The sequence below is a fragment of the Gorilla gorilla genome, chromosome 20 (genome assembly GCF_029281585.2).
Source record: "Gorilla gorilla gorilla isolate KB3781 chromosome 20, NHGRI_mGorGor1-v2.1_pri, whole genome shotgun sequence".
NCBI classification, from domain to species: Eukaryota; Metazoa; Chordata; class Mammalia; order Primates; family Hominidae; genus Gorilla; species Gorilla gorilla.
This window is the reverse complement of record NC_073244.2, coordinates 62,999,565-63,020,167: the sequence shown is the minus strand read 5'-3', so window position 1 is coordinate 63,020,167 and position 20,603 is coordinate 62,999,565. Positions and strand designations below refer to the sequence as shown.

At 51.7% G+C, this 20,603-nt stretch overlaps 2 protein-coding genes and 1 long non-coding RNA gene across 4 annotated transcripts; 2 read left to right on the top strand and 1 right to left on the bottom strand.

Moving 5' to 3' along the window:
- Nucleotides 1–6,422: 6,422 nt before the first annotated feature.
- Nucleotides 6,423–11,824, bottom strand: LOC129528657 (uncharacterized). Its single transcript, XR_010132201.1, has 3 exons — nucleotides 11,714–11,824; nucleotides 7,401–7,927; nucleotides 6,423–6,659 (listed from the first exon to the last, which is right to left on the bottom strand). It is a non-coding gene; the product is annotated as an uncharacterized lncRNA (long non-coding RNA).
- On the top strand, nucleotides 7,700–12,673 carry KLK12 (kallikrein related peptidase 12). Its single transcript, XM_063702036.1, has 3 exons — nucleotides 7,700–7,826; nucleotides 10,911–11,044; nucleotides 12,360–12,673. The coding sequence occupies exons 1-3, from the start codon at nucleotides 7,700–7,702 to the stop codon at nucleotides 12,513–12,515; spliced, it is 417 nt and encodes a 138-aa protein (XP_063558106.1). The 3' UTR covers nucleotides 12,516–12,673.
- A 1,263-nt stretch (nucleotides 12,674–13,936) lies between these two features.
- Nucleotides 13,937–19,739, top strand: KLK11 (kallikrein related peptidase 11). 2 transcript variants are annotated; one of them, XM_019014891.4, is made up of 6 exons: nucleotides 13,937–14,508; nucleotides 16,281–16,355; nucleotides 17,163–17,319; nucleotides 17,647–17,912; nucleotides 18,732–18,868; nucleotides 19,273–19,739. In XM_019014891.4, the coding sequence occupies exons 1-6, from the start codon at nucleotides 14,448–14,450 to the stop codon at nucleotides 19,423–19,425; spliced, it is 849 nt and encodes a 282-aa protein (XP_018870436.1). In that variant the 5' UTR covers nucleotides 13,937–14,447; the 3' UTR covers nucleotides 19,426–19,739. The 2 variants fall into 2 exon arrangements, with proteins under 2 accessions (XP_018870436.1, XP_055226202.1); XM_055370227.2 differs by lacking the exon at nucleotides 13,937–14,508 and adding an exon at nucleotides 15,155–15,408.
- The last annotated feature ends 864 nt before the right edge of the window (nucleotides 19,740–20,603 follow it).

Sequence of the window (20,603 nt, the reverse complement as noted above, 5' to 3'; positions counted from 1 at the left end):
TAATCTTTTTTTTTTAATGATTACTGGATATATTTTGGAGTGAGATTGGGTCCTCTCTACCCTGTTTATATTTATACTTGATTTTTTTTTTCCTCCAGAGAGCCTCAAATCGGTATTGTCATGGTTAGGGGCCTTCCCTATGGCAATGGTGGCTTTATTGGGTTTAAGGGCCCCAGGGGTCAAGTCAGGTTTGGATTAACTGCTTGGCAGCCTGGACAACATCGTGACATCGTGAGACCGCCATCCAAGTTTATGTTCATTCCTTTCTTTTCTTTCTTTCTTCCTTTTTTTTTTTTTTTTTGTTTTTGAGATGGACTTTCACTCTTATTGCCCAGGCTGGAGTGCAATGGCACGATCTCGGCTCATCACAACCTCCACCTCCCGGGTTCAAGTGGTTCTCCCACCTCAGCCTCCCGAGTAGCTGGGACTACAGGCATGCACCACCACGCCCGGCTAATTTTGTATTTTTAGTAGAGATGGGGTTTCTCCATGTTGGTCAGGCTGGTCTCGAACTCACGACCTCAGGTGATCTGCCCGCCTCAGCCTCCCAAAGTGCTGGGATTACAGGTGTGAGCCACTGTGCCCTGCCCTAAGTTCATTCCTTTCTATTGCTGAGCAGTATTCCATAGTATGGAATATCACAACTTGTTTATCCATTCACCAGTTGTGTATTTGGGTTGCTTTCAGTTTCCAGCAATTATAAATAAGGCTGCCATGAATATTCATGTACAAATCATCGTGTGGACATATGTTTTCCTTTCTCTTGGGAAGACACCTCGAAGCAGAGTTGCTGAATTGTATGATAAGCATATGGTTAACTTTTTTTTTTTTTTTTTTTTGAGACAGAGTTTTGCTCCTGTTGCCTAGGCTGGAATGAAGTGGCACGATCTAGGCTCACTGCAACCTCTGCCTCCCAGGTTCAAGTGATTCTCCTGCCTCAGCCTCCTGAATAGCTGGGATTACAGGCGCCTGTCACCATGCCCAGATAATTTTTTGTATTTTTAGTAGAGACAGGGTTTTACCATGTTGGCCAGGCTGGTCTTGAACTCCTGACCTCAGGTGATCTACCTGCCTTGGCCTCCCAAAGTGCTGGGATGACAGGCGTGAGCCACTGTGCCTGGCCAGCATACATCTAACTTTATAAGAAGTTGATGGCCAGGCACAGTGGCTCACACCTATCATCCCAGCACTTTAGGAGGCCAAAGTGGGAGAATCGGTTAAGCCCAGGAGTTTGAGACCAGTCTGGGTAACATAGTGAGACCCTCATCTCTACTAAAAATTTGAAAAATTAGCCGGACATGGTGGTGTGCACCTGTAGTGCAAGAGGAATACGTTTAAGAGATTTACTGTATTAATACAACATGGTAACTCTAGTTAATAACAATGTACCATAGACAGCAGTCCCTCCTTATTTGAGGTTTCCCGTTCTGCAGTGCAGGTACCTGTGGTCAACCGCAGTCCCATAATAGGTGGGTACAATTCAGTACAATAAGATATTTTGAGAGAGGGAGACCACATAACACATAATTTTATTACAGTGCATGGTTATAATTGTTTTATTGTATTATTATTCATTATTGTGGTTCATCTCTTACTACGCCTAATTTATAAATTAAATTTTATGATAGGTACTCTCCATGATCTTGGAACATATTTTCCCTGGATAAGCAGGGACTACAGGACTCAAAAATTGCTAAGAGAGTAGATTTTAAGTGTTCTCACCACATGCACACAAAATAAGAATGTGAGGGATGAATATGTTAATTAGCTCAACTTAGTCATTCCACAATGTATATGTATTTCAGAACATCATGTACCAGCCCAGTGAGGTGGCTCACATCTAATCCTAGCACTCTAGGAGGCCAAGGTGGGAGGATCAAGGATTGCTTGAGCTCAGGAGTTCAAGACCAGCCTGGACAACATAGTGGGACCTCCTCTCTACTAAAAATAAAAATAGAAATCATTAGCTGGGCATGGTAGTGTGCATCTGTGGTCCCGACTACTTGAGAGGCTGAGGCAAGAGGATTGCTTGAGCTCAGATCAAGCCTGCAGTGAGCTATAATTGCACCACTGCACCCCAGCCTGAGTGACAAAGCAAGACCCTGCGTCAAAAACAAAACAAAATATCACATATCCATTAAGGCCCCCATACCCAGTATTACTTTCCATAGAATCAGCAACTGGCAAATACGTTACCGTCGTTGGATTTGGCTAATATGCTCTGTTCCAAGGCTATTTCAACAGCCTCTCAGCTGCAGCTAGCCTTCACCGTGGAAAGGATACAATACGCCTGACCCAGCTGCCCCTGGGGAACCTTGAGTCCTGGCCACTACTGCAGGTGCAGTAGTGAAAAGGTGCAATACCTTTTTTTTTTGAGATGGAGTCTTGCTCAGTCGCCCAGGCTGGAGTGCAGTGGCGCAGTCTCCACTCACTGCAACATCTGCCTCCTGGGTTCAAGCAATTCCCCTGCCTCAGCCTCCCGAGTAGCTGGGATTACATGTGCACACCACCACACCCAGCTAATTTTTGTATTTTTAATAGAGACGGGGTTTCACCATGTTAGCCAGGCTGGTCTCAAACTCCTGACCTCAGGTGATCTGCCTGCCTTGGCCTCCTGAAGTGCTGGGATTACAGACATGAGTCACCGTGCTTGGCCCGCAATACCTTTTTCTTACGCATTTCAAAGTCCATGGCCAGCACCCCTATAACAAAAGACAGGTTAATGAGATAAAAGCATAACAGGTGGATTTAACAGTTTTATGTGACATGAAAGCCTTCAGAAATGAAGACCCAAAAACTCAGGGAAAATTGTGTCATTTTGAGGTTCAATGAAGAAGGCGTTGGCATGTAGACATGTGATGTGAAAAACCAGGTACGATCTTGGGAGGCCGAGGCGGGAGGATCATGAGGTCAGGTGTTCGAGACCAGCCTGGCCAATATGGTGAAGCCCCATCTCTACTAAAAATACAAAAATTAGCTGGGTGTGGTGGCAGGTGCCTGTAATTCCAGCTACTCAGTAGGCTGAGGCAGAAGAATTGCTTGAACCCAGGAGGCGGAGGTTGCAGTGAGCCGAGATTGTGCCACTGCACTTCAGCCTGGGCAACAGAGCGAGACTCTATCTCAAAAAAGCCCAACCAACTCAACAAACAAACAAAAACCAAAAAACAGATATGATCTCTTGGTCATAAATTGAGGGGGGATCCCAGCAGGTCCCATTTGTTCAGATTCTTCTGGGCCTTTCTGTGTTGCATTCCTTCCTCTGCAGGACACCTGTCACATGAGGGTCTTCAGGGGAAAAGGAATTCTAGTGTCTGTGACTGCTTCAAAGGAGAAGTAAGGGGAGAGGAGAGGAAAGCAGGAGGAGGTTGGAGAGAACCTCTTGTTCCTGAGGTCTTCCAATCTCCTTCAGCTCAAAGCACTCAGCATGCTGAAGTTCCAGACTCTGGGCTATCACGTTCTGACATGCAACACAGGCAACACCCCAGCTCCATCCACGTTTCTCCAAAAGCACAGGCATGACGTCATATGGTGACAAACACCCTTGTCCAAAGGAAGCCATAGGATACGCTAATTCTAGGTTCACAAATACTCTAGAGGAACTCACACAGTGGGATGGGCCAGTGCCCCACACAGAGTATGAGGCCTCCCACCTTGGTTGAATATCTTTTTCTTCTTTTTTTTTTTTTTTTGAGACGGAGTCTCACTCTGTCACCCAGGCTGGAGTGCAGTGGCTCGATCTCAGCTCACTGCAACCTCTGCCTCCCAGGTTCAAGTGATTCTCCTGCCTCAGCCTCTGGAGTAGCTGGAATTGCAGGTGCCCACCACCACAACTGGCTAATTTTTGTATTTTTAGTAGAGACAGGGTTTCACCATGTTGACCAGGCTTGTCTCAAACTCCTGGTCTCAAGTGATCTGCCCACCTCGGCCTAGTGCTGGGATTACAGACGTGAGTCACCACGCCCGGCCCCACCTTGGTTAAATTTCTAAAAATCATTTGGTAAAGTGAGGACCCCTCCAGCTGAGACACTGCCAGGAAACAGCTATTGAGTCTGTTAGCACCCACAGCATTAGAACAAACCCAAAACATTTTAGGCCTTGTTGAGTTCTGGAGGCAAAATATTCCTCATCTACAACTTTATTTTATTTTATTTTTTAATAAAAGTTATTATTTTTTTTTTTATAGAGAGACAGGGTCTTGCTCTGTGACCCAGACTAGAGTGCAGTGGTGTGATCATGGTTCACTGCAGCCTCGACCTCCTGGGCTCAAGCGATCCTCCCACTTCAGCCTGCCAAGTAGCTGGGACCACAGGTATGCCCCTCCACCAGGCTAACTTTTTTTTACTTTTTGTAGAGATGAGGTCTCACTATGTTACCCATGCTGGTCTTTTTTTTTTTTTTTTTTTTTTTTTGAGACGGGAGTGCAGGCTGGAGTGCCCAGGCTGGAGTGCAGTGGCACAATCATAACTCACTGCAGCCTCAAACTCCTGGGGTCAAGTGATCCTCCCACCTCAGCCTCCCACATAACTAGGACTACAGACCTGTGTCACCATAATGCCTGGTTAATTTTTTTAGTTTTCGTTTGTACAGACAGGGTCTCACTATGTTACCCAGGCTGGCCTCTAACTCCTTGCCTCAATCCATCCTCCCATCTCAACCTCCCAAAGTGCTAGGATTATAGCCACGAGCCACCATGCCCGGCCCCATGCTTATATTTACTTGTAGTGAGAACACTTAAACCCTACTCGGTCAGTAATTTTCAAGTACACAATACATTGTTACTAACTATATACATGGTAATTTTTAATTTGCATGAATGCTCCTTAAAATCAGCGACCCCGCCTTATTTTTTGTATTCAATTTTATTGGATATAAATTCCACATCAGTAAACCTGATTCTCTTAAAAATCTACAAAGAAAAAAAAAAGAGAGAGAGGTTGAGTTGGGTAGTTGTTGGTATTTTTGTTTTTGTTTCTTTGCTTATTCAGTTGAGGTTTATTGTAAAACTTGACACCAGAAAAAGGAAGAAGTGGCGTTTTTGTGCTGTGAGCGTGTGAAGTGTGTCCTTTCCAGAGAAAGGACAGTCATGGTGCTTTTTTATCCTCTCTGCCCAAAGAAGGAAAGCTCTTAACAGCCAGCAGGAGGCTTTGTAGGGACCAGCGTTATCAACGCCAGTCGCGCTGACCAATGATGAGTTAAAGCAGTTAGGTCGTTTCTAAGAGCAAATCAAAAGCTAAGGTTCTGTGATTCTGAAAATGAGACACGGACAGAGACTGGAGACCCAGAGAGAAAGTGAAGGACTAAAAGACAGTCATAGGGTGGGAGTTTGCTCTCCTCTGTTTTGTTCTGGGTTTTTTTGTTTGTTTGTGCGCTCTGTCTGACCGCTTTTCTTTTTTTTCTTTTTCTTTTTTTTTTTTTTTTTTTTTTGGAGATGGAGTCTTGCTCTGCCACCCAGTCTGGAGTGCGGTGGTGCAATCTCGGCTCACTGCAAGCTCTGCCTCCCGAGTTCAAGGGATTCTCCTGCCTCAGCCTCCCGAGCAGCTGGGATTACAGGCATGCACCACCACAGTCAGCTAATTTTTGTATTTTTAGTAGAGATGGGGTTTCACCATATTGGCCAGGCTGGTCTTGAACTCCTGGCGTCAAGTGACTTGCCCGCCTCGGCCTCCCAAAGTGTTGGGATTACAGGCGTGAGCCACCACGCCTGGCCCTGACTGCTTTTCTCTTGGTTTGTTTCTCAATCCCCCTTCCTCTGAGTCTAATTCCCTTTTTGTTCTCATTTTCTCTCTCTGTCCCCTCTCTCTCTCCTTCTTTCTCTCCTTCCATTCCTCCTAGATGAAGCAAAAACTCAGATAAACCAGCACAGAGGCCAGGTATGGTGGCTCACACCTGTAATCCCGGCACTTTGGGAAGCCAAGGCAGGCAGGTTGCTTGAGGCCAGGAGTTCAAGATCAGCCTGGCCCACATGGTGAAACCCCGTCTCTACTAAAAACACAAAAATTAGCCGGACATGGTGGCACGTGCCTGTAATCCCAGGTACTCAGGAGGTGGAGGTTGCAGTGAGCAGAGATCACACCCCTGCACTCCAGCCTGGGTGACAGAGCGAGACTCCATCTCAAAACGAGAAACAAAAAACAGCACAAAGTTCCCTTGTCCTATGATTCATTCTCTCTCTCTCTTTCTACCATTTCTCCTTCCCTGTGTCTTTTTTTTTTCTCTCTGTGGGTTTTATTTAAGCAATAGAAGTTCTTAGCAAAGAAAAACTTTATGGAATTAGATTGATCCACTTCATATGTACATATATGAACTCAGTTCAGAAACTCTCTTCTACCCCTGCCTGATCACCTATTTGGAAGTCTGTTCCTTCATCTCTTCTTCTCTTTCTGGGACTCTTTCTAGCTTGGGCTTCCTGCCCCTCCCATCCACTCTCCTGCTTTCACAGCCTCTCCTTCCCCCTGCCCCTCCCCTGCCTGCATGGGGATGGGCCCCAGGTGTCCAAGGTCTCCCCACCCTCCTTTGTCACTGGAGTCAGGATTAGAACCCAGCTCCCTAGTCACCTTGAGTCATCAGTCCCAGGGCTGCTGACGGGCTTGCAGAGGAGAGAGGGAGTGGGGCTGGGTCTTCCCACCCTGGGTCCTTTCCTCCTTCCCCACTCCGTTTAGCTGTAAAGCTCAATTAAGTGTGATTAGCTGAGAAGAGTTTCTGCAGAATTAGAGGACGCCCCACCCCGTCTTCCTGGTCCCCTTCCCTTAACCCGGAAACTGGATGGGCCAGGACAAAGAGAGTTAAGAGCTTTGTCAGTGGTCTGTCTGGAGCGACAGATGGAAGGAAAGGGACCGGTTGAGCAACATGACAGGTGGCTGAGGAGCCAGGTGCAGAGTGGTAGAGTTGGCTGGCGGAGGGGCCAGCAGATGAGACGACAGGCAGGTAGGTGGACGGAGAGATAGCAGCGACGTGGACAGGCCGAACAGTGACAGCCACGTAGAGGATCTGGCAGACAAAGAGACAAGGTGAGAAGGAGGTAGGCGACTGCCAATGAGGGAGTGACACACAGGGGAGCAGGTAGAGAGAGGACAAGCAGGTCATCCCCTTGGTGACCTTCAAAGAGAAGCAGAGAGGGCAGAGGTGGGGGGCACAGGGAAAGGGTGACCTCTGAGATTCCCCTTTTCCCCCCAGACTTTGGAAGTGACCCACCATGGGGCCCAGCATCTTTTTGCTCCTGTGTGTTCTTGGTGAGTTCTCCCGGAGCAGGGAGAGGGCAGGACTGTGAATGGATCCCTCCACCCCCATGAGGAGGCCCCACACCCCTCCCCATCTCAGCTCTGACCCCCAGCCTGGTGATGAGGAGGAGAGGGGCTTTCTCTGTGCCTCCATTTACCTGCAGCTCTCAGGGCACTGCTCACCTCGGTTTCCCCTATTTTTTGATCCCTCTTCCCTTCTGTTCCTCTCTGAATCTCTGTCTCTCCATTTCCCTCCTATGTGTAAGCATCTTTCTCCCTGGGTCTCTTTGATGTTTCATGGTCTTTTTCTATCACTGGGTCTCTCTCTCTTTCTCTCTCTTTCTCGTCTCTCTTCTCTCTCTCTCCTGCCTGTTTCTCTCTCTGTGTGTGTCTCTCCATCTCTGTATCTTTTCTTCCTCTCTCTGACCCATGCCCCTGTCTGTCTCCAGGGCTCAGCCAGGCAGCCACACCGAAGATTTTCAATGGCACCGAGTGTGGGCGTAACTCACAGCCGTGGCAGGTGGGGCTGTTTGAGGGCACCAGCCTGCGCTGCGGGGGTGTCCTTATTGACCACAGGTGGGTCCTTACAGCGGCTCACTGCAGCGGCAGGTAAGTCCCTTCCTGGGGTGGGCGAAGGGAGGACTATGGGAAGGCAAGCGCTGGGGGTAGGATCACAAGGGAGGGTGGTGCCCACTGGGAAGAAGCTGGTCCTGCAACAAGAGAGTCTGAGGTTAGACCAGGAGTGGAACTTCCTTAGCAGTGGGCCTGGGGTGGTGCTGGGCAGGGTGAGGTGTGTTGGGTGGAGGGCCGGGGAGGGTCCTGGAACCTGCCCTCCTGCCTCTCCCATTCCTGCATGTACCCTTTCTTTCCTATATGACATCTGCCACTCACCCCAGCCATTCCTTGACCCAGTCTGGGCCCGGGGCCCAGGTCTGACCCAAGCTCTTTTTCTTTTTTCTTTTTTTTATTTTTTTGAGACAGGGTCTCGCTCTGTCGCCCAGGCTGCTGTGCAATGGCGTGATCACAGCTCACTGCTGTCTCTGCCTCCCAGGTTCAAGTGATTCTCCTGCCCCAGCCTCCTGAGTAGCTGGGATTACAGGCACCCGCCACCATGCCCAGCTAATTTTTGTATTTTTTGTAGAGACAGGGTTTTGCCATGTTGGCCAGGCTGGTCTCGAACTCCTGGCCTCAAATGACCTGCCCGCCTTGGCCTCCCAAAGTGCTGGGATTACAGGTGTGAGCCACTGCACACGGCCAACATGACCCAAACTCTTTGTGCAACTTCAGAATCTATGCCTGGCACCTCTCTGGGCCTCAGTGGACTGATGTTCTGGAATTTTTTTCTTTTTCTTTCTTTTTTTTTGGAGACAGAATCTTGCTCTTTCTGTCATCCAGGCTGGAGTGCAGTGTTGCTATCTTGGCTCACTACAGCCTCAACCACCTGGGCTCAAATGATCCTCACACCTCAGCCTCCCAAGGAGCTAAGACTACAGGCCTGTGCCACCACATCTGGCTAATTTTTAAATTTTTTTTGTAGAGACAGGGTTTTGCTATGTTACCCAGGCTGGTCTCAAACTCCTCAGCTCAAGCAATCTTCCTGCCTTGACCTCCCAAAGTGCTGGGATTACAGGCATGAGCCACTGTGCCTGGCCTGGGACTTTTTTTGTGAAAGGGGAGATCAGATGCAAAGAAACAGAGACTCAGGGAGAGAGAGGGCCAGCAGCAGGATGCAGAGAGGCCATTCATCAACCCGCTCGTTCAATCATGAACTCACTCGTCCACGCATGAGCGTGGAGGGCACATGCTCCGTGCCAGGCGGTGGGAATAAGGCAGTGAACAAGGCCCACTGATGTCCCTGCCTTCATGGGCTTCACCAGCCGAGAGAATCAGAAAGAGAGGCCCGGCGTGGTGGCTCACACCTGTAATCCCAGCACTTTGGGAGGCCGAGGCGGGTGGATCACTTGAGGTCGGGAGTTTGAGACCAGCCTGACACACATGGTGAAACCTTATCTCTACTAAAAATACAAAAATTAGCTGGGCATGGTGGCATGCTCCTGTAATCCCAGCTACTTGGGAGGCTGAGGCAGGGGAATTGCTTGAACCCGGGAGGTGGAGGTTGTAGTGAGCCAAGATGGTGCCACTGCACTCCAGCCTGGGTGACAGAGTGAGACTCGGTCTTGAAAAAAAAAAAAAAAAAAAAGGGAGAGAGAGAGACACAGATGCAGGGACATGGGAGGAGAAACAGGGAACACCCAAGATGGAAAGAGGGTGATGGAGGTTGGGAATAAGAGCCTGTAAGAGAGACTTGGAGAATGAGAGGCGCGGGTGAGAGGACAGACAGTGAGGGGCAGAACAGCGGGGAGCGGCAGGAGCGCCTGGGAGTGTCCGTGGAGGGGTGCAAGGTGGGGGACTGCCTGCCTGCCACCCGCTCAGCCGTCGCCACCGGCAGCAGGTACTGGGTGCGCCTGGGGGAACACAGCCTCAGCCAGCTCGACTGGACCGAGCAGATCCGGCGCAGCGGCTTCTCTGTGACCCACCCCGGCTACCTGGGAGCCTCGACGAACCATGAGCACGACCTCCGGCTTCTGCGGCTGCGCCTGCCCGTCCGCATAACCAGCAGCGTTCAACCCCTGCCCCTGCCCAATGACTGTGCAACCGCTGGCACCGAGTGCCACGTCTCAGGCTGGGGCATCACCAACCACCCATGGAGTAAGGGGCCCGGGGCCAGGGGTCAGGGGTCAGGATGGGTACAAGTCTGGGATGCAGGGCGAGAGGTCGAATCATGACACCTCAGAGGAAAGATGGGTAAAGGGTCAGGGTGTGGGATGGGACATCAGGATCATGGTTTGGGGTCACAGATTATGGTGGATTGGGGTCTTGGGAGCCAAAGGGGTTAAAGGACTGGGTATGAAGTCAGGGATCAGAGGTCAGAGACATGGTCAGAGGTCAGAGCGTGTCAGGGGTCATCACACTGGAGCAAAAGGCATATATATATATATATATATATATATATATATATATATATGTATAGGATATGGGCATTGTGGGTCATGGGTCTGGGGTTAGAGGTCACTGTAGAATTAAGGTCATGGGATCCAGAGGTTGTAATCTGGTCAAAATCTGAGGATGGAAATTGGGATTCTATCCGAAATCACATATCTGAGATTGGAGGTCATAGCGTTTGGGGTGTGGGGCCCGAAGTTTGGGGTCATGGAGGCTGGGGCCGAATAAACTAGGATCAGGGGACACTGGCATTGGAAGCAGTGAGGTTTGGAAGATGCAGAGCTGAGGCTGGAGGTTAAGGTAAAGACAGGGACATGGGGTCAGGAGACAGAGGATATGAGATCAAGCTGGGATCATAAGGTAATAAGACAGAAGGTCAAAGATCACAGTAGCAGGCATTGAAGAGGATCAGGTCTGGATTCGTTGTCTCTGACGCTGGAGAGACAAGAAAGTTCTTGAGTTATGCCACTCAAAGTCAAATGTCAAAGATCAAAGAGACCGTCAATCATCTGGGGTCATGATTCATATGAAATTAAGTCATAAATATGTAACTTGGAGGTTTCGGGAATGTAGTACAGGTCGGTGAGGGGCAGGGGTATTGACATGGATGGGCCACATCCAGGGAAGAGGGATGTGGCCTCAAAGTGGGGAGATTTAGGGGACCCTGCAGCACGCATGTTCTCTCTCCAGACCCATTCCCGGATCTGCTCCAGTGCCTCAAGCTCTCCATCGTCTCCCATGCCACCTGCCATGACGTGTATCCCGGGAGAATCACGAGCAACATGGTGTGTGCAGGCGGCGTCCCGGGGCAGGATGCCTGCCAGGTGAGCCAGTGCAGGCAGCGTGCGTGGTCACCAGGACAGGAAGTGAAGGGGAGGGGCTGGAAGCAGGAGGGGAACTGATGGAGGATGAATCAGGGAAAGGGGATGCTGGACAGAGATGGGGTCAAAAAGGAAGGGAGAGGCTGGGCACGGAGGCTCACACCTGTAATCCCAGCACTTTGGGAGGCCGAGGCGGGCAGATCACTTGAGGTCAGGAGTTCAAGACAAGCCTGGCCAACACGGTGAGACTCTGAATCTACTAAAAATACCAAAATTAGCCGAGGGTGGTGGTGCAAGCCTGTGGCCCCAGCTACTTGGAAGGCTGAGGCAGGAGAATCGCTTGATCCCGGGAGGTGGAGGTTGCAGTGAGCTGAGATCACGCCACTGCACTCCAGCCTGGGAGACAGAGCCAGACTCTGTCTCAAAACAAAATAATAATAATAATAATAATAATGGAGGAGAGGCCCAGGATAAGGGAGGGAGAGAGACAGGGAGTAAAAGGGAGGACCGGGGAATGGAGGAGGGGGAGGGGCAGGGAGAGAAGAGGGAGGAAGGGAACAGAGAAGGAAAGATGGGGCAGGGGTTACAGAGAGAGACAGCAAAACAGACAGAGAGGACTGGGAGCCCAGACAGGGAACCAGCTGTTTCTGGGGCTCTAAGTCTTTCCCATACCATCCTCCAGTTGGTGCTGTCCCAGACTGAGAGAGATTTGAGGATGGCGGTCTCTCCCCTCATTGGTCAGGGCCCCAGCCATTGTCCTTGAGAGAACTCTGTGCTTTTGATGGAGTCCTGCCCACCTTCCCTGGGATTGGTCATTTTTGATGGCACTCTCTCCCCTCATTGGTCAGAACCCCAGGCATTGTCCTTGAGAGAACCTCTATCCTTTATGGAGTCCCACCCTCCTCCCCTGGGATTGGTCATTGATAATAGTGTTCTCTCTCCTCATTGATCAGGGCCCCAGCCATTGTCCTTGAGAGAATGCTCGACTCTTTATATTGTCTTGACAGCCTCCCCTGAGATTGGTCATTAATGATTGTGCTCTCTCTCCTCATTGGTCAGGGCCCCAGCCATTGTCCTTGAGAGAACCTCTGTCCTTTATGGAGCTCCACCCTTCTTCCCTGGGATTGGCCCCTAGAGACAGTGGCTCTTCTCTTTTGGTTAGCCATTGCCATTGTCCTCCGGGAAAGTGATTATACTCTTTTGTCTAATGACCAGACTTGGAGCCCTCCCCAAGGCCCAGGACTGGGTTGAAGGGTTGGGGAGGAAAACAGAAATAAGATGTCTCCCTTGTTCAGACAGTACTTCTCTTCCCTTCCAGGGTGATTCTGGGGGCCCCCTGGTGTGTGGGGGAGTCCTTCAAGGTCTGGTGTCCTGGGGGTCTGTGGGGCCCTGTGGACAAGATGGCATCCCTGGAGTCTACACCTATATTTGCAAGTATGTGGACTGGATCCGGATGATCATGAGGAACAACTGACCTGTTTCCTCCACCTCCAGCCCCACCCCTTAGCTTGGGTACCACTCTGGCCCCCAGAGCACAAATATCTCCTCCATCACTTCCCCTAGCTCCACTCTTGTTGGCCTGGGAACTTCTTGGAACTTTAACTCCTGCCAGCCCTTCTAAGACCCACGAGTGGGGTGAGAGAAGTGTGAAATAGTCTGGAATAAATATAAATGAAGGAGGGGCCATGTCTGTCCATTTGAAGTCCTCATGCTGGTTGAGACTGGAAGAAGGACTCAGCAGTTTCCCTATCTCATAGGAGTAGAAACAGAGTTCAAATAAGGCCAGGCGCAGTGGCTCACACCTGTAATCCCAGCACTTTGGGAGGCTGAGGCGGGTGGATGACTTGAGGTCAGGAGTTCAAGACCAGCCTGGCCAACATGGTGAAACCCCGTCTCTACAAAAATACAAAAAAAAATTTAGTGGAGCATGGTGGCACACACCTGTAATCCCAGCACTTTGGGAAGCTGAGGCAGGTGGATCACCTGAGGTCAGGAACTCGGGACCAGCCTGGTCAACATAGCGAAACCCCAACTCTACTAAAAATGCAAAAATTAGCCAGGCATGGTGGTGCATGCCTGTAATCCCAGCTACTCGGGAGGCTGAGACAGGAGAATAGCATGAACACGTGAGGCAGAGGCTGCAGCGAGCCGAGATTGAACCATTACACTCCAGCCTGGGCGACAGAGTGAGACTCCATCTCAAAAACAAACAAACAAACAAACAAACAAAAAACCCAGAGCTCAAATAGGATGAGGGTCTTCCCTGAGTAGTTACTCAGAAATGGAGTAGAAAAAGTTACTTTTAATAATATAGGCCGGGTGCAGTGGCCCACGCCTGTAATCCCAGCACTTTGGGAGGCCGAGGTGGGAGGATGGCTTGAGCTCAGATTTCGAGATCAGCCCGGCAACATGGTGAAATCTTGTCACTACAAAAACACAAAAAATTAGCTGGGTGTGGTGGTGCACGCCTGTAGTCCCAGCTACTTGGGAAGCTGAGGTGGGAGGATTACCCGAGCTGGGGAGGTGGAGGCTGCAAAGAGCCGAGATCATGCCACTGCACTCCAGCCTGGGCAATAAAGTGAGACCTTGTCTCAAAAACAAAAACCCAGCAATATAAATAAGACACATGTTTCTTCATCTGGCACAATAGAAATAGTGCCCAGAGCTTATAAGTTGTGCAAGGGTCCACAAAAGACCCGAGAAAGAAAAAGAAAATTGTTAGCTCCAAAATACCAGATGAAAGCTGCAAAGTCAACATTTATGACCATTTAATCTAAGGTCCATAAAACGTAACATTCTTTCCACTAGCCAACTGCAGTTTACTTTCTTGTAATGAAGCATACATTGTATCTTTAATGTGGGACGTGGCTTTGTTCTAATAAGACGAAGGGTGGAGTGCAGGCTTGGAAAGCAGGAGAGCTCAGCCGTCGTCTTTAATCCTCCTGCCCACCCCTTGGATTCTGTCTCCACTGGGACTCAAGAGTTGAGAGACCATCTCCCCAAATGCACTGAAGGGGAACTGGAGGAGGGAGGGAGTGAGAGGTGATCATACCAGCGGAGGCACATTTGCTGAGCCCCCCTGCAGTCTGCTCTTCCCATATGGACCCTCCTGGAAGCCTGATCCCAACCTCCCCTGCAAGCAGGTCTGTCACCCCCATCTCTCAGATGAAGAAACTGAGCTTTGCAGGGGTGGAGTCCCTTGTCCCCACGTCATAAGGGTAGTCATAGTAGTAGGAAGAGGAAGCACCTAGGTTTGAGGCCAGGGCTGGCTGCTGTCAGAACCTAGGCCCTCCCCTGCCTTGCTCCACATCTGGTCAGGGGAGAGAGGGGAGGAAAGCCAAGGGAAGGGACCTAACTGAAAACAAACAAGCTGGGAGAAGCAGGAATCCGCGCTCGGGTTCTGCAGATGCAGAGGTTGAGGTGGCTGCAGGACTGGAAGTCATCGGGCAGAGGTCTCACAGCAGCCAGTAAGTGAACAGCTGGACTCGGGCTGCCTGGGTGGCAGGCAGAAGTGGGCAGGGGAAGGGTCAGCAGAGAAGCGAGGCCCCAGAGGAGCCCTGGGGTGGAGCGCAGCCAAGGGCTCTGTTCCCTTTCCTGGACTCGGCTTCCACAGGCCCTGACCTGCCTCCCCCACCCTCCAGTCCTGCCCCGGTGCCTGGCAGCAGCCCCACCTGTGTGACATCCCAGCAAAGGAGAAGGGAGCGGCCTAGGGGAGGCCAGGGGCCCACCTGGGCTGGGGCTGTGGAGAGGGAGTGGCTGGGACGGGAGGAAAAAGAGAGACGGAGATTAGATGGAAGAAGAGGGATTTCAAGACAAATTGCCAGAGATGCAGTCAGAGAGACTGACTGAGAGTCACAAAGATAGAAGGAATTAGAGAAAGGGCCACACAGAGCCAGACAGAGAGAGAAGGGTGGAGATGGAGACAGGGACGAGGACAGAGAAAGGCAGACAGACACATAGGGACAGAAAGAGAAAAATCACACAAAGTCAGAATTACTGAATGACGGGGAATGACACATAGAACGAGACACAGATTCAGAGACTCAGGGCAGGGAAAGGAAAGCTGCAGACAGACAGACAGACAGAGGGAGGCTGAGACACAGGGAGAAGAGGGGCTTGGAGAGGTGGCACAGGAAGGCAGCCAGTGCCTCAGAGGCCTCCGGGGAGGGCCCTCACACACACCCCGCCCCGGGGCATTATGGCAGGGCTTGGAGGCCAGTCATCCTGGGCCCGCCCGGGGCCGCCCCCCTGCCAGCCCGCCTGCCTGGTGCCTGGCACCTGGCGCTCCAACCCAGCCTACCTGCTGTAGCCGCCGCCACTGCCGTCTCCGCCGCCACTGGGCCCCCAAAGCCCCAGCCCCAGAGCCTGTGAGTCCAGGAGGAAAGGGAAGCTGCCCCTCCCCATCCAGGTGTCAGCCCTCCCCAAGGACACCTGTCCCACTCGGGCACCCATTTCTCCCTCTGCTCTGTCCTTCTCTGCTTGGGTGGGGGTTCCTGGCCTCTCTCTACACCTCTCACCTCCGATGGCTGTCCGCAGCCTCAGTTACCTCTAATCTCCATGGCTTCAGCTGCTGAGCTGGCCCTCTGCTCCCACCCCCGCTGGCCAGGGCAGCTGAGGGCACTGGCCCTCCCCTCGATCAGCCCCGCCCAGCTTTGCTTGGCTGTCCTTCAAAAGGGCAGGGGTTTGGCGGACAGGGCTTCAGCAAGCCGGGTGATGGGGGTCCCAGACACTGTCTGGGGCTGAGCCCCCTACTCCCCGCCAGCAGACCTCAAAGGCTCCATATCGCTCTGCTGCGAAGACAATGAAAAAGGGGTGGCTACGGAACGGTGTCTGGTTCCCCTTGTCCTTCCACCCCAAGCTGCTGGGGCCTGGCCAGCTCTCAAGGCAAGAAGGAAAACATCCTCTGACATGTGCCAGGGAGGTCCCATGGCTGACTTGAACAGGGCCGACCCATGGCTTGACGGCTCAAAGCCCCTCCCAACAACTTCGACATGGTTCTTGGTATCTCGGAAGCTTCTAGCTGTGACCAGGCCCTCTCCAAGGCCACCCTAGACACCTAAGATATATTTTAAGTGTTTGGAGATCTGAGTGCTGTGAGAAACAGGGGATTTCCCCAACCTTGTTTCTCCCAAGTGGGGAGCGGGAGCAGGTGAGGGAGAGAGGAGAGGGCGTGAGCCAGCCCCACCCCCTCCGATTTCCCCGTAAAGTGATGCGGCCCCATGTCCCTCCTTGTTCCCAGAGGAACCTGGGGCCCGCTCCTCCCCCCTCCAGGCCATGAGGATTCTGCAGTTAATCCTGCTTGCTCTGGCAACAGGTACGCAGGGGATGGGGGCAGGGCAGGATCCTTCCTCTTGAATCTCTGGGGTCCCCTAACCCTCTGTGTCTGGACAGTGACAGGGCTGATTCCAAATTACAGAACAACCCATAAGGCACCTGAACTGGAGCAGCGGTCATGAGGGCCTGGATGCCCTTCTAGATAATCCCTTTAAATGCCAAAGGAGGAGAGGCCAAGGGGGTCGTAAAGGGTCCCGTGGAGGGGCTGAGGAAGCTGGAGGTGGGGGAGCAGTCACTCAAAGCACACAGGACAGGGGCTACTGACCAACCAGTATGGAAGTATTTCCTTTTTTTTTTTTTTTTTTTTCCCCCAGAGACAAGGTCTCGCTCTATTGTCCAGGCTGGAGTGCAGTGGTGCCAACACGGCTCACTGCAGTCTTGACTTCCCAGGCTTAAGTGATCCTTAAGCCATCTCAGCTTCTGCGGTAGCTGGGACCACAGGCACCTGCCACCAAGCCAGGCTAATTGTTTAATTGTTTGTAGAGATGGGGGAGGAGGCCTCACTATGTTTGCCTAGGCTGATCTAGAACTCCTGGGCTCAAGTAATCCTCCCACCTTAGCCTCTCAAAGTGCTGGGATTACAGGCGTGAGCCACTGCGTTTGACCTTATGGAAGTATTTTCATCCTTTAATACCCGACCCCAGCATCCAGGGCAACCCAGAGGGACACCAGACCAGGGCCCAGACCACCCACTCTCTTTCTCTCCTCCCCACCCCCATTTCTGGGAGTCCTCCTGGTCTACCACCTCTCCTTCCTGAGCCCCTCCTTTTGCTCTCACCCCCTCCAGGGCTTGTAGGGGGAGAGACCAGGATCATCAAGGGGTTCGAGTGCAAGCCTCACTCCCAGCCCTGGCAGGCAGCCCTGTTCGAGAAGACGCGGCTACTCTGTGGGGCGACACTCATCGCCCCCGGATGGCTCCTGACAGCAGCCCACTGCCGCAAGCCGTGGGTGCGGGGGCTGGGGCGGTGCCGGGGTGGGGGGCTGGGAATGGGGAGATGGATGCAGAGAAGCTCAGGGATAGGGGTGCGGGTAAGGGGATTAGAGATGGGGATGGGTAGTGTCAGCAAGGTTGATGGGCTCAAGTTGGTATTGAAGGTGGGGGGATGAATGGGGTTGGGATGGGGCTATGGCTGGCAAGGGGGCTTCGGTGGGAGACGTGGAAGAGGTTGGAAGCAGAGCGATGTTTCTTCATCCTCAAAGGTGTCACTCACCTCTCCCACCCATGTCTCCCCCGACCTTTCCTCCTCCAACTACTGTCTCTCCCACCTCAGCCGCTACATAGTTCACCTGGGGCAGCACAACCTCCAGAAGGAGGAGGGCTGTGAGCAGACCCGGACAGCCACTGAGTCCTTCCCCCACCCCGGCTTCAACGACAGCCTCCCCAACAAAGACCACCGCAATGACATCATGCTGGTGAAGATGGCATCGCCAGTCTCCATCACCTGGGCTGTGCGACCCCTCACCCTCTCCTCACGCTGTGTCACTGCTGGCACCAGCTGCCTCATTTCCGGCTGGGGCAGCACGTCCAGCCCCCAGTGTAGGAGCTCCAGAGGGGAACCTAGCAGGGGGTGGTGAGGAGGGAGTGGTCAGGATTGTGGAAGGGTTCAGGGGATCAGAGATGCGGTTCACAGTGACGATGTGGGGTAAGTTGAGAGGATGTGTGGAAAACGTCAGGACAGGGGGGTGGGGACAAAAGTTGGGGCCTTGGAGTCAGACGGACGAGATATGCAATCATACATCCATAACCTCCTGGTTGTAAGACCTTAGGCAAGCAGCTTCACCTCTCTGAATCTTGATTTTCTTCTCTATAAAATGAGAATGATTATACCCACCTGTCAGGATTGGATTAGAGATAATGTATATCAAGCAACTGGCATAAATCATTTATTGGATAGCAGGCTGGGCACGGTGGCTCACGCCTGTAATCCCAGCACTTTGGGAGGCCGAGGTGGGAAGATCACCTGAGGTCGGGACTTTGATACCAGCCTGGCCAACGTGGTGAAATCCCATCTCTACTAAAAATGTGAAAATTAGTTGGGCGTGGTTGTGTGCGCCTGTAATCCCAGCTACTCGGGAGGCTGAGGCAGGAGAATCGCTTAAACTTGGGAGACGGAGGTTGCAGTGAGCCAAGATCACGCCACTGCACTCCAGCCTGGGCAACAGAGCAAGACTCTGTCTCGGAAAAAAAAAAAAAAAAAAGGCTGGATAGCATTGTTGTTGCTATTGTTACAAGAAGAGAGGTGAGTTGGCTGCGTCTAAGGACAGGGATTCCCCCAGGGGCGGGATCACAGCAAGCACTGCATTCGGGGAGGTGGCAGGGGGCTCATTCCCACAGCCCCTCACGCTGTTTCCACAGTACGCCTGCCTCACACCTTGCGATGCGCCAACATCACCATCATTGAGCACCAGAAGTGTGAGAACGCCTACCCCGGCAACATCACAGACACCATGGTGTGTGCCAGCGTGCGGGAAGGGGGCAAGGACTCCTGCCAGGTCAGTGGGCAGGGCCTGGGTCTCCAACCACAGCCCCATCCCCATCCCCAGCTTCAATGACATCTTTACCGACATCCACAATTTCATCCCCAACCTCAACCCGCCGACCCCTGCAACTCCCAATCCATCTCTTCCCTTGTTCCTGTTTCTGACCTCAGCACAAACTTCAGCTCCATCCCCATTTCCACACCATTTCCAGCTCCAACCATCCCCAAACTCGTTTTTGAGCCTAACCCCATCCTTTATCCCACCCATAATCCCAGCTTTATCGCTAAACCTATCACCTTTCCCAGTGCCTACCCATCCTGTCTCGGCCCCACTCCTAAGCACCGTCCCCACCTCCTCCCTGGCTAACACCATGCTCGACGCTTTCTCTGACCGACATTCTCTCTCCCCGTGCCCAGGGTGACTCCGGGGGCCCTCTGGTCTGTAACGAGTCTCTTCAAGGCATTATCTCCTGGGGCCAGGATCCGTGTGCAATCACCCGAAAGCCTGGTGTCTACACGAAAGTCTGCAAATATGTGGACTGGATCCAGGAGACGATGAAGAACAATTAGACTGGACCCACCCACCACAGCCCATCACCCTCCATTTCCACTTGGTGTTTGGTTCCTGTTCACTCTGTTAATAAGAAACCCTAAGCCAAGACCCTCTACGAACATTCTTTGGGCCTCCTGGACTACAGGAGATGCTGTCACTTAATAATCAACCTGGGGTTCGAAATCAGTGAGACCTGGATTCAAATTCTGCCTTGAACTATTGTGACTCTGGGAATGACAACACCTGGTTTGTTCTCTGTTGTATCCCCAGCCCCAAAGACAGCTCCTGGCCATATATCAAGGTTTCAATAAATATTTGCTAAATGAGTGAATCTACTGAGTGCTTACTATGTGCTAGACCCTGATCCAATGGCTTTTATTTTATTTTATTTTTTGACAGAGTCTCGCTCTGTCACCCAGGCTGGAGTACAGTGGCGCTATCTCTGCTCACTGCAACCTCCACCTCCTGGGTTCAAGCAATTCTCCTGCCTCAGCCTCCTGAATAGCTGGGATTACAGGTGCCTACCACCACATCCGGCTCATTTTTGTATTTTTTAGTAGAGATGGGGCTTCACCATGTTGGCCAGGCTGGTCTCGAACTCCTGACCTCAGATGATCTGCCCGCCTTGGCCTCCCAAACTCCTGGGATTACAGACGTGAGCCACCGTGCCCGCCCGGCTTTCATTTATTAATTAAATGAAATTAAATTAATTAATCTATTTATGAGACAGTCTTGCTCTGTTGCCCAGGCTGGAGTGCAGTAACAATCACAGCTCACGGCAATCTCAATTTCCTGGGCTCAAGCGATTGTCCTGCCTCAGCCTCCAGAGTAGCTGGGACTACAGGCACATGCCACGAAGCCCAGCTAATTTTTGTATTTTTCGTAGAGACAGAGGTCTCAGTATGTTGCCCCGGCTAGTCTCAAACTCCTGGGCTCAAGCAGTCTGTCCTCCTCAGCCTCCAAAAGTGGTAAGATTACAGGCATGAGTCGCTGTGCCTGGCCTCCAAGCACTTTCAAATGTATCAACTTAATCCTCACAAAACCCTGTGAGGTCGGTACTGTTTTCATACCTATTTTATAGATGAAGAAACAGACACAGAGAAGCAAAGTCACTTGCTCACAGTCACGCGGCTAGGAGAGCAAGGATCTGAAGCAAGGCGATCTCTTAATTACCAAGTGATGTTCCTGGAGTAAG

Bases quoted from the DNA above. Each gene is read 5' to 3' on its own strand.
- KLK12 (XM_063702036.1), top strand. From the start codon at position 7,700: ATGGCACCGAGTGTGGGCGTAACTCACAGCCGTGGCAGGTGGGGCTGT. The intron at 7,827-10,910 runs GTAAGTCCCTTC...TTCTCTCTCCAG, and splicing joins GCGGCTCACTGCAGCGGCAG to ACCCATTCCCGGATCTGCTC. The intron at 11,045-12,359 runs GTGAGCCAGTGC...CTTCCCTTCCAG, and splicing joins CGGGGCAGGATGCCTGCCAG to GGTGATTCTGGGGGCCCCCT.
- KLK11 (XM_019014891.4), top strand. From the start codon at position 14,448: ATGCAGAGGTTGAGGTGGCTGCAGGACTGGAAGTCATCGGGCAGAGGT. The intron at 16,356-17,162 runs GTACGCAGGGGA...CACCCCCTCCAG, and splicing joins CCTGCTTGCTCTGGCAACAG to GGCTTGTAGGGGGAGAGACC. The intron at 17,913-18,731 runs GTAGGAGCTCCA...CTGTTTCCACAG, and splicing joins CAGCACGTCCAGCCCCCAGT to TACGCCTGCCTCACACCTTG.